The sequence below is a fragment of the Suillus fuscotomentosus genome (assembly GCF_016647785.1).
Source record: "Suillus fuscotomentosus strain FC203 chromosome Unknown F5891scaffold_14, whole genome shotgun sequence".
NCBI classification, from domain to species: Eukaryota; Fungi; Basidiomycota; class Agaricomycetes; order Boletales; family Suillaceae; genus Suillus; species Suillus fuscotomentosus.
The window spans coordinates 776,599-793,902 of NW_024539526.1; the positions used below are offsets into that span (position 1 = coordinate 776,599).

Genomic DNA, 17,304 nt, shown 5'->3' on the forward strand with positions numbered 1-17,304 from the left:
CTCTATTTGGCTGATCAAATGGGAAGCCTTGAGTAGGACAGAGGAATATCTCATTAGCATATGAATGACTCAGCAGTCGACTTGATGTCTCTGTGACTTCGAATTGATTGTGAAATGTAATTGGTCACATCCAATCATAATGTCACGTGATTACTACACAACTCGATTATCTAAGACAAAGGTGGCTGTACTAGGATGAAGGATAACCGAATGGTTGGAGTCTGGGCAAATGGGTGAAAGAATTCACTGACACCCCGGCAAGGGGTCCACAATGAGGTCATTAGATGAATCTATTGCCAAATGTCAACCTTTATAGCTAACGGAGAATCTATCATTCAGTTCTCCTAGCAGTTCTCGGCACTAAAACCCATAAGACAGTCATGAACGCCATCATTGAAACGAGACTTTTGTGCCACCGACGATCAGTTTATTAAGCACAGGTACTACTATAAAGAACACTCACAATGGCTGTAAACTCTTTATTCCCGCCTCCGATGCAATGGCACCGGTTAAGAATGGTAAGAGTGCAGAACCTGCTTGTCCGAAGCCTGCTATCCAGCCAATCGACCCTACATTCAGGTTTCAGTTGACCATACTTGTACTACTAAACACAACATTACCTGTGACGAGCCACTCAGGGAGAATTCGTACTGTGTGATTCATAGCGATGGGATACATCGGCCCCAAAATCACTCCAATTATGGAGATCGCAACGCCTGCACCAATGAGCGAAGGTACCAGCCATACTACTAGTTCCAGCCCAATTGCGAGGATAGCATAAATGAACAAAACACGACGTTCCCCAACCTGTGATCTTTGAGATATATGTTGCATGCTATGAAGGGGATAAAGACTTGCCTTTTTGTTCACCCACAAAAGACCGACACGGCCAATCATGAGACCTATTTACAAGTGAAACTCGAATCCCTAGCATACCCGGAAAAGCTTACCTCCAAAAAACCCTGATGATATATATCCCGAGCTAGAACCTCCTCCGCGCACGTCGATTATGTACGTCACCATCCACCCTAGAGTGATATTCTGAGTGAGCATTTTCTCCACTTGAATGGTATACTTACCACCCATAGTGACCTCCACTCCTACATATATTAAAATGAAGAAGGCGAGGAGGTGCACTTCTCTGAGCCGCAATATCTGGCTGAACTGGCTCTTCTCAGCTTGTTCCCTTTTCTCCTGGTGGTTGTCCAATCTGAGCGAGGCACTCTGTGAAATGCTTAGCTGTCTTCTCAATAATGAGTGCTTATCATACCATCCTGTGTTTTAAGCCCAAAGACTACAATCAACGATACTATGTTTATGAACGCAACACCAAGGCTGCACAGGTAGTGAAATGACCAATGCGGAAGCTGGGCAAATTGCGTTGCTACCAAAGGGGACGACAAAGCGCCAGCACCTGAAATGTGAAAGTAGGAACATCTGTCACGTTGCATCCCCACGAAATAGGTGTAACGTACCGTATACCTTTGAATGGCAAGATGAATTGAGAGTTCACAGACAAAATGACACACTTACTGCATGGAGGATCCCCATTTTCACCTCGGGATTATCCTTGAGACTGGCCACATAACCATTCGATTGTGCGTCCTAATTTCAAGTCCATCAGGAACCGTAGAATCCATTGCATTGGTGTAACTTACCTGTAGAGCCATTCCAAAGCCATTGATGGCGTAGCCTAGCACGAATGCAGGAAATGGCAAGGCACCCGCCTCTATGGCGTACGCTATCACTTGACACGCAGATCCTGAACAATCATAAGGCGATTATGGTCTCTGCTTTCAATGATCCGCCCTCACCTAATACAATCACCTAGACCACGGAGTGTACCTCAGAGATCGTAAAAGAAAATCATCGAAGACGAACTGACTTTCCCGAAACCGAATCTGCCATTCAGATATAGGTTTGCAAATGCTCCAGATAGGAAGCCCTGTCGAGTAACTCAGATTTATCGGTGAATCTGGCAGGCTGCAGTGAAATCTTACAACGCATGCGAACACGAATATCAAGGATACGATAGTGAAATTCAACTGTCAAGACGATAGGAGGTAAACTTAAGAGAGAATTGCAGGTGTTTGAAACAACCTACGTCATACACTTTCTGTATCCGGGGGAGCAATGGACCAGTCGTCCCGTCATTCCATCCAGCTAGGTACATAGACCCACAAACTGTCGCAAATTGCACCCGTGCGCGCAGCCGCTGACGTTTCGTTTGGGCTTTCATGTCAGAGACAGACGCTGCTCCTGAATCACTTGCAGACGACCCCACTCGCGTTTCAACTCCTTCATTGTGTTTGTCACTTTCTTTAAGATTGTGCTGAGGGTCAATTGTGAGATGGTGTAAATCCGTATGACCTTCACTGATTGTCGTCGTCTGCATGATGAGTTTTGGAGTCGTATATGTGAACCACGGCCTATGAATGCTCTTGGATCCAAGGTTATGACTGGGAAACGAAATTTGAAGTGCGTTCGAGTAAGCATCCGAGGAAGACTGATATAGGACTCTGTTTCAATATTCCTCTAAAGGATATTACATTGCCTGAGAAGAGCTACGAGTGAAGAATTACAAGCCGTGGGGCCCGCACAGGTCTGGAGGCTTGATCATGCGGGTGAGCGTCAAACTAGCAACTGATTGTTGATAACGAGTTTGTAAGTCAGTATGTAAACAAGTGTAAAACTTACTACTAATATTAGTGCAATGCCAGAAGCACGTTGTCGCAAAACTCGAGCTCTTTCCCATCGCTGCTTCCGGTCTGCGAGGGCCAATATATCATGATGATCACCGAAGTACTACTATGTGTGACTAATGCTAACTCGAGTGTAAAATTCAATCCCAGCATCAAACCGGTGACCAAGGTAAATGCCGTACAGTCATAGTAACTTACTACTACAACTCTAACCATAACACGACTACTCAACACGACAGTCACGACTACTCAGATACGAGTCTAGTCCACGCTCCCTCGCAGTCCGCCCCTTTACACTCGAAGCAGAGTTGGGAAGGAGCCTGCGCCACGGCTAAGCTGTTTCTCGCTCGTCGGCTTCCAACTTGCGCGACTCATTAAGTAAGACACTGCGTGAGTGCATTACTACTTCATCCAGTGACAATGCCACGAAGAATTTTTAGCAAGTTGTTCAACCGTGACGTCGATGCTGCAAGGGACAAGAGATCCACTGTTTATCATGCTCGTTTAGATGGCCGAACATACAGCTGCCGTAATACCGGTAGTGGAAGATATGGAGAAAATGGATGGTATCAATGATGGTATCCTTTTCTAATCTAGTACCGCAGCATGATTTCGAGAAAGAAACGGTATTCTATGCAGTGCGCGAACGACAGTGTTGTTCATGATATTTTTACTTTCTAATCAGATTCACGCCACAATCTAGTTGAAGATATTTCTTCATGATCGTGCCGGCTGATGGGCCTATCAAGGCGTGTCCTGCCGCGTGGCTGGGGAGTTTCTCATTTTCTGGATTTTGCGCCGTGGTCGGAGCATCCCCTACAATATTTATGAAATATCATGAGGATGACCATCCCATCTCATCACCCTCAACAACAAACAGATCACCCCTGCTATCGGGTTCGGTGAGCACTTGAACTTTTTGACTGAAGATTAGACGTGGGACTTAGTAATACTAGAACAGGAACACGGTAATGACACCACCAAACCACAGGATGCATGGTACTCCGAAGTTAACTTCTTAGACCACGAGTACACATACTTCTATTTACACCGGTCCGGGTACACGGCAGCCTTGTACCAATCCCTATTGAACTTTATCATTCAAATTGATCACGCCACCATGAAATCTCTAGATATGTACAACCTGGACGCAAATTCAAACCTTCAATCGGGACGACATGAACTGGAACCATAGCACACCAGGGCCCATAACCCAGTCATAATACCCAGTATGCCGATCAATCTAAAAAAATAATGTGAGATATGACATGCCTTCTTAGTGTCGTTATTATGATACGTACACAGGCTGCAGGACTTTCATTCCAGCAGTTTGCGCGATGGCACCCACCATAAACGGAACCATTGCAGAACCTGCCTGCCCCACTCCTGAAATCCAACCAATGGAACCTATGTCCCGGAAATTATGATCACGAGTAATTGTTAAACTGTTTGAGACATACCAGTGAGGATTCGGCGAGGAAGGATGCGTCGTGCATGGGTCACTATAATTGGATACATTGGCCCCAGCAACATGCCAATTACACAGACAACGATTGCATCTCCTATCAAAGACGGGACGAACCATACGATGAACTCGAAACTATCAACAATGGATGTATCAGTGATGATAGAGTACGCACGCTTCCATCACTAACATGATAATTAGAACGGTATAGATGAACAAGACCAAGCGTTCTCCGATCTATTGGGTCCCAAATCAGCCAAGATGCTCATTCAACTTCATTCGTGCAATCTACCTTTTTATTCAACCATAGCAAGGCCACTCGACCGACCATGAGACCTAGAGAATAGGAGGATAAGTCAAAGTCTACCAACGCGCGCTGTTGCATACCGCCGAAGAAACCACTGGAAACATAACCAGATGACGGCCCTCCGCCTCTGACATCAATGATGTAGGTAACAATCCAGCCTTTTTCAGAGCGTCAGATATTACGACTATTGTAGACGGTCACGAACCGCCAAGAGTAACCTCGACTCCGACATAGAGTAGAGTGAATGCTGCCAGAAGATGGACATCTTTGTTCGCGAATATCTGCCTGAGATGACTGTGCTCGCTTGTACTGTTATCCGAGTCCACGATGCCTATCTCGGAAAGACACTCTGAAGAATGTACATGGCTGATATCAGCAATCAAGTAGAAACGTGTCATGCGCATTGTCCTTACCTGCCTGGGGCTTCAGCCGGAAGACTATGATCAAGGCGATTGTATTGATGATCGCAATTCCAAGAGATGTCAAGAAATGTAAATTCCAATGAGGTAAGTGTGAAAATTGGGTGGCAACCAAAGGAGATGAGAGTGCACCGGCCCCTATGAGTTGTGAACATTGACTTTACGAAAAGGAATTGCTGGTCAATTTACCATATACTACATGATTTGAGAGTGAGCGAGGCGAATGACCTGCATAAAAATGATGCATACCTGCCGCGAAAACGCCTATCTTCGCTTCTGCATTTTCTTTGAGGCATGCAACATAGCCGACTGCATTTGCATTCTGTTCACGAGTTAGTAAAGATGAATGATGGTAAACAAATTTACCTGCCTGTACAGCTAATCCAATTCCGTTAATGAAATACGCAAATACAAACACGGGAAAGGGGGGCCCCGTAGACTCGATACAGTATGCCAAGACTTGACATAGGGAGCCTGCAGTGCGAGAAATTGAGAATCATGCGGCCCCCGATGTCAGCGAGCAGTACCTAGTACCATCCACCTTACAAGAAGTTAGGATCGTCACATGAAATGTATAGTCTATACGGGCGTACTTTTCCGAATCCTAGCTTCTCGGTAAGAATCACATTAGACACGGCGCCCGTGATATATCCCTGTTTAGCCCACGCATGATAAGAATCATGATCAGTTTAGAGTCTCGTGTACAAACTGAAGTACTGACCACGCAAGCGCAAATAAAAATAAGAGATACAACAGCATATCCAACCTAGAAAAACACGTCAATAAGCAGTTGCGGTACAAAAGACAAAAGACAAACGTACCCCATAAACTTTTTGAATCCTTGGCAACAGGGGGCCATTCGATCCATCATTCCAGCCCCCCAGATAGTTAAACCAACACAATGTCACAAATTGAATTTTCTCCCGCGTTCTTTGTGTTTCGTACCTGGCTGAAAGTACTGATGGATTTTCCGAGTCATAGTTCTGCTTGTTTACTGGAGTCACGGGGGAAAGCTCGATCGCATCTACCGTGACGCTCTCCGTAAGACCAAGCTTGCACGACGGCTCAGGCGATACTCGGCATATCGATGTGGCCCCAGGGGCGAGATTCGCCTTGTCTGAGGTAAAAACGGGGTCAATCGTGACTGGTGAAAGGGACATTTCGCGAAGAGAAAATGGGAGGGAAAGGATAAGACTCCCTCTGCGTACACTATATAACTTCTTATGAGACCAGGTCAATTGGAGTGTCGGACAAATGGTCCGCTCCTGTACATGATCAAAAATAACGACCATGTAATTTCGACCTTTGATCGGTGCTCCTCGTATCCAAAGTCAGTTCCAAGTCAGACCACTTCACTGATGTGGCTCTATAATTGACCTTAACTTGACGGTTTTGGCCTGTTAATTATGAACCGTTCACGACAACGTCGGGCCAGAAAACTAGAAACGCGAACCCAGTCGTGACCGTGACATGGTAGGCTTGAAAAGCGAATTGTTCAGCTCAAGGAGCATGATACCACATGACGATATAAAGCATAAACGCGCGGATTATAGACACGATAGAATGTGGGAGAAGTGTCAAAATATTGCAACATTCTCTGCCACATATATAGTCACTGCTGGAATTGTGCCGGAAGTTACAGACTTTTCTGTAGTTATCACCAGGTTTTCCTGTAGATTATGCTCAGTATTCACAGAAGATCTCCCATAGGCTGCAGTAGTATGGACGTACCCTCGCCTCAATCTTATCCTTATGCAAGTGAGTGGCTACGGGTGGCGTGGGTGTGGTGCAAGAGATACTTGAAGGTGGGCGTTGGCCTATCTGGAGGTGTGATGTAGACACGACCAGTGTAGGGTGCTCCTGCAACCACGTCACTAGTAGTCAGGATACCAGAATAGGGAGGATGGATTACTGGCAATACAGTGCACACTATAGTATGAACATTGAGTTCAGTACTAGTACGTCAATTCGCACGTGTTCTTATGTCATTTATGTAATCACGGTCTATGGTATCTATTGCGTCACTTACTACGAGCTCACGCCCGTTGTGCCTTCGGCACAAATCGAAGGAGCGCTACGCGCTCCTTCAGGGGAGGAAAATGAGTGTTGTTCCTTCGTCACAGGAAGCCAAGGAGGGCTACGCCCTCCTTTGGCTTCCTGGCCTCAGGCTGCATCCTAATAAATCGTGCATTTTGAATAAGATCACGCCTTGATAGTGGATTTCAAAAAGAGGTACATTTATGAGCAGCATTTCAAGAAAACTAAAAGTACATAGTACATAAGATCAGTCAGTTCTATATATATAAGTACATCAATCGTTGATACGATCTGTGAGTCCTCTAAGCACTTCTGTATATACTACATTGGTTGTATTTGAGCCTTCTTCATGCTCCGGAAAGATAGCAAACACCCTGTCTGGGTGGGTGCAGCGAGATAAAGCCACATAGAGTTGTCCATGGCTGAATACAGGAGTCCGTAAATTAAGGCCAACCCACTTGACGCTTTGACCTTGCGCCTTGTTGATTGTCATAGCGAATGCAAGACGAACAGGAAACTGGCGACGCTTGAGGGGGATTGGGTTCTCTTCAGAGCTGGATTCCATAGTGATGCGAGGGATTAGGACTGTGTTCTCATCGACCTGCTGATCTTCATCGTCTCCACCCCTAAGAACACGGCACCTAAGGACACGGGTGGTCCAAGACAGGAGTATCATGCGAGTTCCATTATAGAGTCCCTGCAAGGGGTTCAAATTGCGCAAAAGCATTAGAGGAACACCTGCTTTGACCTCCAATGTGTGCAAAGGGAAGCCTGATGGGGCGAGGGTATGAAGGAACTCTGGGGGAATGTAATCGTATTCTCTCTCCGTGACTGAGTCCGCACTGGTGAAGACTGCTTTTTCTCCAGGGAATGATTCGAGGATAGTGGCATTGATTTCATCCACATCAGTGTTCTTTGCAGAAAGAATGGTGCGATCCAGGAATGCTTGTGGCTCATCGGCTGGCATGAAATTCGGTTGTTGTATAGCAGGCAGAGGTACGTTCTGATTGTCATGAGCAGCATGGCGACGATTACGCCTGGCCGGAGAAGTCATTTGAAGCCGATTGAGTCTATCGCGTTCTCGTTGTGACTGACGATCACGCTCTGGGGTTATCTGTTCGTTTCTAAATGGCATATGTGCAAATATTATTAGCATCATGTATAGCAATATTATAGTTGGTGACTCACTGAATAGGAAAATTTTGAGCCATCTTTGTTATGTTATTCAAACAGTTGTTTAGCAAGTGCAAAATTTTGAGTTGCCTAAACTCATTAATAAGTCAAATTTTTTTATCATTGTTGATAAGAAATGACACCCACAAAAAGTGTTTTTTGCACTTTATTACACTTGGCTGCAGGGGAGGGCAATTTAACTCGAGAATTCTATTCAAAAGCAGCAGCCAAGTTGTGTAATGATTTGTGTCACCAAATTGTGTAACCAATGTAACCAAAATTTGTGTAACCAAATTGTGTAACCAAATTTCTATTATTGCTTTTGTTATGCTCGATGCCTTTCCCCCATGGTAGGAAAAGTGAGTTGTTTGACCCTGTTGTACACGCGGCGCAGTAAGCGTGAGGATTACTGTCCACTATATCGCGTTTTGGACTCCGTAGATTTTTTGCATTTTGAAATCTCAATTTAGAATTCATTTTCACACATTCACGCGAGAAAACCACGCGAGTTTCCAAAAAGAGGTTTAAGCGAGCTAAGCGCTCCCATGTGGCCTTTAGCGAAAGCCACGCGAGCTAGCGAAACCGTTGTACTTTACTTCTTAGACGAGCTCACGCCTGTTGTGCCTTCGGCACAAATCGAAGGAGCGCTACGCGCTCCTTCAGGGGAGAAAAATGAGTGTTGTTCCTTCGTCACAGGAAGCCAAGGAGGGCTACGCCCTCCTTTGGCTTCCTGGCCTCAGGCTGCATCCTAATAAATTGTGCATTTTGAATGATTTTGAAATATATTTATGAGCAGCTTTTCAAAAAAACTCAAAGTACAATCTATCACACCACATAAAAGTACATAGTACTACATACAATCAGTCAGTGCTATGTTCTTTGAGCAGGATTTTGACCAATATAAAAATACAAAATATGTAACAGTATCATTGAATGTATTTATTTTCCCATTTTTCCCTGCTTCCCATCTAGGGATCAGCAGGGGTATGGGAAACCCTTGAGGGTAGGGGTAGGGGTTTGGATCTGAAGACCCCTGTACCCCTGGGAATATACCTCCAAATTGATTACCATAGGAGTGATGGATCAGTATAAAATTTTGAAGTTGTACATGTGCCTTCAAATGGTAATATATGTGATTGGAAAAAATGTTACCATGGGGTATACCCATGCTAATCCCTACTCCCTACTCCCTACTCCCTGCTTCCTACTCCTGTCTCCTGTCTCCCGTCTCCCGTCTCCCGTCTCCCATCTCCCGTCTCCCGTCTCCCGTCTCCCGTCTCCCGTCTCCCGTCTCCCGTCTCCCGTCTCCCGTCTCCCGTCTCCCGTCTCCCGTCTCCCGTCTCCCGTCTCCCGTCTCCCGTCTCCCGTCTCCCGTCTCCCGTCTCCCGTCTCCCGTCTCCCGTCTCCCGTCTCCCGTCTCCCGTCTCCCGTCTCCCGTCTCCCGTCTCCCGTCTCCCGTCTCCCGTCTCCCGTCTCCCGTCTCCCGTCTCCCGTCTCCCGTCTCCCGTCTCCCGTCTCCCGTCTCCCGTCTCCCATCTCCCATCTCCCATCTCCCGTCTCTGTTCTCTCAGTCTCCCATCTCCTGTCTCCTGTTCTCCCATTTCCCCATTTTCCTGTCATCACATTCTCTGGTTTTTGAGTCTACATTGTCTTTGTCTCCTTTTTTTATTTGAATCTTATCTCCTGTCACCACATTTGTTATCTCCCTGTCTGTAATTGTATCATATGTTGTTCCATTTATGTACATATACAGTCACTACTAATAATTGCAGTAGGCAAAACACTCAAATCCTGTTGTCCCCCTGCTCAAACACATTATTTAATGCCATGTACACATACAGTTACCAATGTTGTTGCGCAACATTCCCAATGGGTGACGTTGTTTGAGTCGCCGCTCGAAATATACATGAAAACCACGCGAGATTTCCAAAAACAGGTTTAAGCGAGGTAAGCGAAATACGCGAAATACGCGAAAGCCACGCGAGCGCGCGAACGTTTCCGAAAACCGTCGTACTTTACTTCTTAGATTAGTTGGAAATCACAGAAAATCGTCCATGTGAAACTGACCTTGCTGAGGCTGGCTTCGCAAGGTAACGAGTGAGTTGAATGAATAAGGAAAATTAAAGAAAGAAAAAGTCCCAGACACGCATCTGCAAAATCAGTCGCGACGTGAAATACGCTGCTATCAACCTTTATGAGCACAACATGCTGTCTCTCGAACAGATTCTTGATTGTGTCGGCTTCTCCGAAAGTACATTTTGGCGTGTTCGCAAACTCTGGCAAGAAACAGATGTTGGTCAACACAACTATGGAGCTACTGGCCGTCCACAAACCCTTCACTTTGCAAGACGACATAAACTACCTCATTCGGCTCGTCAACCAGCCTGGTATTGTTTGCCCAGTCGCAGTCGGATTAGAGCTCGTCACTGTGTCCGAGTTGGGCGTTGAAGTCTGTGATACATGAGGCCATTTTTTTATATGTTTTGAAATGACTTGCTGTGTTTGATACGTGAATCATCAGGGAAAACCTCCTTCACAAAATCAAGGTAATTTCACAAACTCGCATGAAAATACTGAGAATTCGGTAAATTATTTGTATTCAAAGGTATTTCAACAAATTTCATTGTAATGCTCAGACAAGTGTTAAATAAGCATGTCGGTCACTGAAGGGGTTTACAAAGAAGGTGGAACAGCACTCCAGAACAGTGCTACTCGTCCACTCACGAGGTGCCGCTACGCCGAAATTAGGTATAAGATGAATGCTCCTACAGATATCTGATATCTCAATGATGCTTGCCAGACGTTCTCCATGACGAATCAAGCGGGCAACTTTGTACAACCCATGGTGTGATTCCGGTTGCTGGAATGGAGTGAACCATTCCACATAGGCAAGGTGGGTGGGTGGTTGTGCAGGTCCAGCGCGGAATAACACATTCGAAGCTTGATTTGTTAGCGTAAAGACGACACGGACTTGCGCAACACGGTAACCTTCAGTGATCGAGTGAGATTAGTGACTAACATGTTCAATGCACCATACAAAACGCACCATCCACGCCTGTTGTCCCGCCGTCCCCTTCGTTGACCAAAACTGTGTCAAAACGCGCGGGGATCATATGCCCTCGCTTGTCCTCTTGTGATGGTTGACAATGGACAGAATCCACGGTGACACTCGAGTCCTGGATCCCCCGAGCATTGATTGAGTTGAATTTGATCCTGTGGAACGTAGCCACAGTATCAAAGGGAATAATGATGTGAGCGGCCTCGCGTTCGAGTTGTGCTGCAGACAAACCAGGTTGATTTCTCCCGACGACGTAACGAGCCAAAGCTTCAGTGAAAAATGTGGCGCCATACTCCCGCACAATGCGGTCCAACTGGACACGCTTGATGGTCGGGTGTTTAGTCATCTTGATTGCGCGACGATAATCCATGTCTGGAGGTATGATTTCTTGCGGGGCAATATCACCAACGAGACGCCATTGGACAAAGTTGTCGTGCCATAGAATCTTCTCCCGTCTTTCGAGCCAGAGTGTCATTTGAGTGTACTCGTCTTTATGGTTGGTAGCCCTATAGGCATCCTTCGTGAGGTCGATGTGTAAACGTTCTGTGTACTCGGTGTTGTAGTTGTCAGTTGTACCATACGTTTTTATCATATGTACATAGTGACGGAAGCCGTGAAGCTTCGGAAGGTTGAAATTCGAGCGGATTCCAAGATCAAGGAAGATGTCCTTATTGTCGTGAAAGCGTGTTAAGGCATCATCGAGAAGTGCCAGTGTTTCGTCCGTATGACAAGGGTATTGCGCAAGGTACAGGAAATCAAGGATGGCACGAACAGCACGAGTAAGGCGAGCATTGTTGAGATTTCCAGGCAACCGTATGCCAATGACAATGCCGAGCAGGAAGCGACAGATTTGATTGTGCTCCGTTCCACTAACACGCGAGAGATTACTGATACCCTTGAGAAACAATCGGATATTATGGTTTGGGGGAAGTCTACGACAACGAGCATCAATTTCGGCTTCGCTATATGCCTCCTTGATCCACTCGATGAGGTGCTTCACAATACCCTGGTAGAGTTGATGTAACACGTCCGGCGTGATGGATTGGAATATATTAGCATGCGGGAGATCCAGCCAGAATGGTTTGTAGATGGGCTTAATGCCGCGCTCCTGGCATGCTTGTCTCCACAAGTCATAGTCCTCATCAACGAGCGACAATGCAGCGACAATTGCCTCGAGGTCTCGCAGCTTGACAGGAACATCAGGACTTCCCAACTCCTCATGCGGGACATCGCATTTTGGGCATTCTCCAGATTTTATCCCAGTTGTCAACAACTGTTCCGGGTAATCGGCGGAATAACATGCGACAATCGGATGTCCTCGACGCACAACTCCATCCCCACTAGCCATAGCAACACCATCCTTGCCGGGGACTCTCAGAGGCTCCAGAATGTGACGCACACAAGCATGAAATAAATTTGTGGCCGTTCGGCGCCTCGCAGCCTTGTTTGTGATATGTTCGAGTTTTGAGGTTGGTAGATAGGCCAGGAGAATCCACGCCCGTCGAGATGGCTTTCGACGGATCTCCTTCGGAATGTTGCCTATTGTCATATAGACAGGATAGGCAGATTTGTTCCTAAACATGGTGACCTGCGTCTTGTCGGAGGAAAGGATGATGGGTATGACTGTTGCGCCAGGTTTCTCTGCTTCGAGTTCTTTCTAAATGATATTGTGGTAAGTTCAATATGAATCAGAACGTTTTTCAAAAGACTCGCCTGCGTGGACCACCACCACTTTCCTGTATGCATATCATGATACATTCGGATTGTTTTGTCAGCATCGACATAATGGCGTTCGGGAGTGTAGTTGAGGTGTTGCGAGAAATCCGGATCTGAATAAAGGGCTTTGACGCACTCCATGACGTCACGCGAGTACACGTCAAATGCTTCGTCTGCAACAATGATTTCTTCACGTTTGAAACGAGGTCGTCGGCATGGTAAGTGTCGGTCAATGATTTGATTGAGTTCACGGGTGTTTCGATACGAAAGACCTAAGGCATCATGAAGCTATAGAAACGTAGTTAAAAAGTTGGCCCATTCATGACCCAAGAAAATGAAGACTCACCCCTTCGACTGCAAGCAGCTCTGAAAAAGCAGTTGAGCCCGATCCACGAAGTTTTGCCCACTTTGCAACCTCGTAGTCTATGCGAGATGCGAAGGGAGCCCAAACATTGTCTGCGCCTTGCAGAGCATTGTTATAAGACTCGAAAGCGGTAGTGCCAGAGTTAAGTATTGGAGCACCTGCATGGCGCCGCGGAAATTTCTCAATAGTGGGCTGGCGACCAAGGGCTTTCTCCGCTTCTTGTCGTTCGGCTGCATGTGATTGTGGCAACATATCTGACTCCTCAAAAACATCAACGTCGATATCCTGCGGTACAGGATCTGCAGGGCGTTCCCACCCATTCTCAACCTCAACCTCTGCATTGTGATCCTCTTCCTCGCCATCAGAATCCAAAGGAGGCTCCGCCGCTGCAACTTCGTCATTATCATCTGGCCATTCCAGATCTTGTTCGTTGTAGTGGCCAAAATAGTCTCCTGTAAATTCCCAACCGACGCCAAGGTCTGTTCATTTTTTCGTTATCTATCTCTTCATTTATCTTATTCTTATCCACCACCCAGGGTAAGGTCCTTGGGGACCAACCGTTTTGTGACGAGTCTATGGTTGACTCCATCCGTTTATCTTTTTTCGATGGTGAGAACTCAATTGGTGTCCAGTCCTGTGACGATTTTGTCTCGGTCTTGGATGGAAACAACGAGCCCGAGCTACCTGTTGCTATGGTGTGTTTGATTGCAACGCTTGTAGGTGCCGCTCTTGATAATGTTTACTCTGTTTGCTCACTACATAATGTTCTCTGCAGATTTACTCGATATTGAAGGATTGGAGCAGCGGGAACCCACCCTCAGGCGCACAAGTCAAATCATTCAATTCCTCCTTCCACATCAGTGTTTACAACGCTCACCAAGCGACTCTCACACGCATCTTTAACGGTAGTCGAAAGAAGTACCATGTACTGATGGCGCGTCTCTACAAGGCAGTCAGGTATGTCTTGCTCACGCGCTATTTGTTATCGTCGTGTACTCTAACTAATTCAACATTAGTGCAGTAGAAAGCTCAGAGCCCGCTGGTTCATTGGACGCCGCTTGTGATTACCTTGATCTTGATGCAATGGGTGAAGATTAATCAACCTTCCGAGTCATTTGTACATACTGGTGCTTTTTCGAGTCTGCTGATCTTTTTGCCGTCTTTCGGTTGTGATATTCTCGTTTAATTCTAATATATTTGATGTTCGTGTGTCTTCACATTGTTTGAATTCAAGATAATTCAAGATAATCAATCAGCAAATTCAAAGGATTTCAAAGGAATTCAAAGGAATTTCGACTGGAGTTGAATAATCTCGTTTACTTTTATTTCAGCGGAATTCAGAGGAATTCTCTGAAATTACCTTGATTTCGTGAAGGAGGTTTTCCCTGATGATCCATCCGGATGCTGTGAACAACGTGCACATGAACATTCGAAAGAAAGGTTTGGCATATCTTTCAGTATTGAGATCGTCATAAACAGTGGCAATGACAGTGGGTAGTACGAGTTCACGGGAAATGGGACTTGTACGATTTTTGCAAGTCACTGGGTGCGAGGTCACGACGTACGCGCGCGCGCGCGATCATGTGCAATTGAACGTGATGAATATCATAAATATTGCCTGCTGGAAAACAATGCAGTAACTTGACAAAGTCGTACAATACATAAAGAGAACGCAAATTCAAACTTTTAATTGGGACGACGTGAACTGGAACCGTAGCACACCAGGGCCCATAACCCAGTCATAATACCCAGGATGCCGATCAATCTAAAAAAAAAAGTGAGATATGACATGCCTTCGTAGTGTCGTTATTATGATACATACACAGGCTGCAGGACTTTCATTCCAGCAGTTTGCGCGATAGCACCCACCATAAACGGAATCATTGCAGAACCTGCCTGCCCCACTCCTGCAATCCAACCAATGGAACCTATGCCCCGGAAATTATGAATCGCAAGTAATTGTTAGACTGTTTGAGGCATACCAGTGAGGATTCGGCGAGGAAGGATGCGTCCTGCATGGTTCACCATAATTGGATACAGTGGCCCCAGCAACACGCCAACTACACAGACAATGATTGCATCTCCTATCAAAGACGGGAGGAACCATACGATGAACTCGAAACTACCAACAATGGATGTATCAGTGATGATAGAGTAAGCACGCTTCCATCACTAACATGATAGCCAGAACGGCATAGATGAACAAGGCCAAGCGTTCTCCGATCTATTGGGTCCCAAATCAGCCAAAATGTTCATTCAGCTTCATTCGAGCAATCTACCTTTTCATTCAACCATAGCAAAGCCACTCGACCGACCATGAGACCTAGAGAATAGGAGGATAAGTCAGAGTCTACCAACGCGCGCTGTTGCATACCGCCGAAGAAACCACTAGAAACATAACCGGATGAAGGCCCTCCGCCTCTGACATCAAGAATGTAGGTAACAATCCAGCCTTTTTCAGAGCGTCAGATATTATAACCATTGTAGACGGTCACGAACCGCCAAGAGTAACCTCGACTCCGACATAGAGTAGAGTGAATGCTGCCAGAAGATGGACATCTTTGTTTGCGAATATCTGCCTGAGATGACTGTGCTCGCTTGTATTGTTATCCGAGTGCACGATGCCTATCTCGGAAAGACACTCTGGAGAATGTAACTGATATCAGAAATCAAATAAAAACGTGTCATGCACATTGTCCTTACCTGCCTGGGGCTTCAGCCGGAAGACTATGATCAAGGCGATTGTATTGGTGATCGCAATTCCAAGGGATGTCAAGAAATGTAGATTCCAATGAGGTAGGTGTGAAAACTGGGTGGCAACCAAAGGAGATGAGAGTGCTCCGGCCCCTATGAGTTGTGAACATTGACTTTACGAAAAGGAATTGCTGGTCAATTTACCATATACTACATGATTCGAGAGTGAGCGAGGTGAATGACCTGCATAAAAATGGCTGATGCATACCTGCCATGAAAACGCCCATCTTCGCTTCTGCATTTTCCTTGAGACATGCAACATAGCCGACTGAATTTGCATTCTGTTCACGAGTTAGTAAAGATGAATGATGATAAACGAATTTACCTGCCTGTAGAGCTATTCCAATTCCGTTAATGAAATACGCAAATACAAACACGGGAAAGGGGGGCCCCGTAGACTCGATACAGTATGCCAAGACTTGACATAGGGAGCCTGCAGTGCGAGAAATTGAGAATCATGCGGCCCCCGATGTCAGCGAGCAGTACCTAGTACCATCACCTTACAAGAAGTCAGGATCGTCACATGAAACGTACAGTCTATATGGGCGTACTTTTCCGAATCCTAGCTTCTCGGCAAGGATCACATTAGACACGGCGCCCGTGATAAATCCCTGTTTAGCCCACACATGATAAGAATCATGATCAGTTTAGAATCTCGTGTACAAACTGACCACGCAAGCGCAAATAAAAATAAGAGATACAACAGCATATCCAACCTAGAAAAACACGTCAATAAGGAGTTGCAGTACAAAATACAAAAAAAAACGTACCCCATAAACTTTTTGAATCCTTGGCAACAGTGGGCCATTCGATCCATCATTCCAACCCTCCAGATAGACAAACCAACACAATGTCACAAATTGAATTTTCTCCCGCGTTCTTTGTGTTTTGTACCTGGCTGAAAGTATTGATGGACTTTCCGAGTCATAATCCTGTTTGTCTATTGGAGTCACGGGAGAAAGTTCAATTGCGTCTACCGCAACGCTCTCCGTAAGATCAAGTTTGCAGGGCGGCTCAGGCGATACTCGGGATATCGACTCTGTGGCCCCAGGGGCGAGATTCGCCTTGTCTGAGGTAAACACGGGGTCAGTCGTGACTGGTGAAAGAGACATTTCGCGAAGAGAGAATGGGAGGGAAAGGATAAGACTCACACTGCGTACATTATATACGCTAACTTCTTATGAGACCAGGTCAATTGGAGTGTCGGACAAATGGTCCGCTCCTTTTACATACTCAAAAATAATGAGCATGTAATTTCGACCTTGATCGGTGCTCCTCGTATCCGAAGTCTGTTCCAAGTCAAATCTAG

At 45.9% G+C, this 17,304-nt stretch overlaps 5 protein-coding genes across 5 annotated transcripts; 1 reads left to right on the plus strand and 4 right to left on the minus strand.

Annotated features, from left to right (window-relative positions):
- Positions 1-459: 459 nt before the first annotated feature.
- Positions 460-2,395, minus strand: F5891DRAFT_1185854 (MFS general substrate transporter; the record flags this gene model as incomplete). The annotated part of the gene is made up of 12 exons (XM_041366601.1): positions 460-569; positions 621-902; positions 951-1,028; positions 1,080-1,239; positions 1,299-1,414; positions 1,476-1,482; positions 1,534-1,605; positions 1,659-1,762; positions 1,815-1,827; positions 1,886-1,945; positions 2,001-2,045; positions 2,105-2,395. The coding sequence occupies 12 exons, from the start codon at positions 2,393-2,395 to the stop codon at positions 460-462; spliced, it is 1,338 nt and encodes a 445-aa protein (XP_041228780.1).
- A 1,471-nt stretch (positions 2,396-3,866) lies between these two features.
- Positions 3,867-6,053, minus strand: F5891DRAFT_1185855 (MFS general substrate transporter; the record flags this gene model as incomplete). The annotated part of the gene is made up of 14 exons (XM_041366602.1): positions 3,867-3,945; positions 4,004-4,109; positions 4,163-4,302; positions 4,358-4,404; positions 4,460-4,632; positions 4,680-4,823; positions 4,888-5,031; positions 5,083-5,088; positions 5,143-5,215; positions 5,270-5,367; positions 5,428-5,434; positions 5,487-5,546; positions 5,615-5,659; positions 5,715-6,053. The coding sequence occupies 14 exons, from the start codon at positions 6,051-6,053 to the stop codon at positions 3,867-3,869; spliced, it is 1,461 nt and encodes a 486-aa protein (XP_041228781.1).
- A 4,674-nt stretch (positions 6,054-10,727) lies between these two features.
- On the minus strand, positions 10,728-13,700 carry F5891DRAFT_1106185 (uncharacterized protein). The gene is made up of 4 exons (XM_041363653.1): positions 13,224-13,700; positions 12,871-13,165; positions 11,150-12,814; positions 10,728-11,091 (listed from the first exon to the last, which is right to left on the minus strand). Exons 1-4 carry the CDS (start codon positions 13,491-13,493, stop codon positions 10,736-10,738), a joined length of 2,586 nt encoding a protein of 861 aa, XP_041228782.1. The 5' UTR covers positions 13,494-13,700; the 3' UTR covers positions 10,728-10,735.
- A 233-nt stretch (positions 13,701-13,933) lies between these two features.
- F5891DRAFT_1185859 (uncharacterized protein) lies at positions 13,934-14,339 on the plus strand (the record flags this gene model as incomplete). The annotated part of the gene is made up of 3 exons (XM_041366603.1): positions 13,934-13,957; positions 14,017-14,198; positions 14,258-14,339. 3 exons carry the CDS (start codon positions 13,934-13,936, stop codon positions 14,337-14,339), a joined length of 288 nt encoding a protein of 95 aa, XP_041228783.1.
- A 588-nt stretch (positions 14,340-14,927) lies between these two features.
- Positions 14,928-17,107, minus strand: F5891DRAFT_1185860 (MFS general substrate transporter; the record flags this gene model as incomplete). The annotated part of the gene is made up of 15 exons (XM_041366604.1): positions 14,928-15,006; positions 15,064-15,169; positions 15,224-15,363; positions 15,419-15,465; positions 15,521-15,564; positions 15,616-15,693; positions 15,741-15,884; positions 15,945-16,088; positions 16,140-16,145; positions 16,204-16,263; positions 16,321-16,428; positions 16,482-16,494; positions 16,547-16,606; positions 16,667-16,711; positions 16,766-17,107. The coding sequence occupies 15 exons, from the start codon at positions 17,105-17,107 to the stop codon at positions 14,928-14,930; spliced, it is 1,416 nt and encodes a 471-aa protein (XP_041228784.1).
- Between the last annotated feature and the right edge of the window lie 197 nt (positions 17,108-17,304).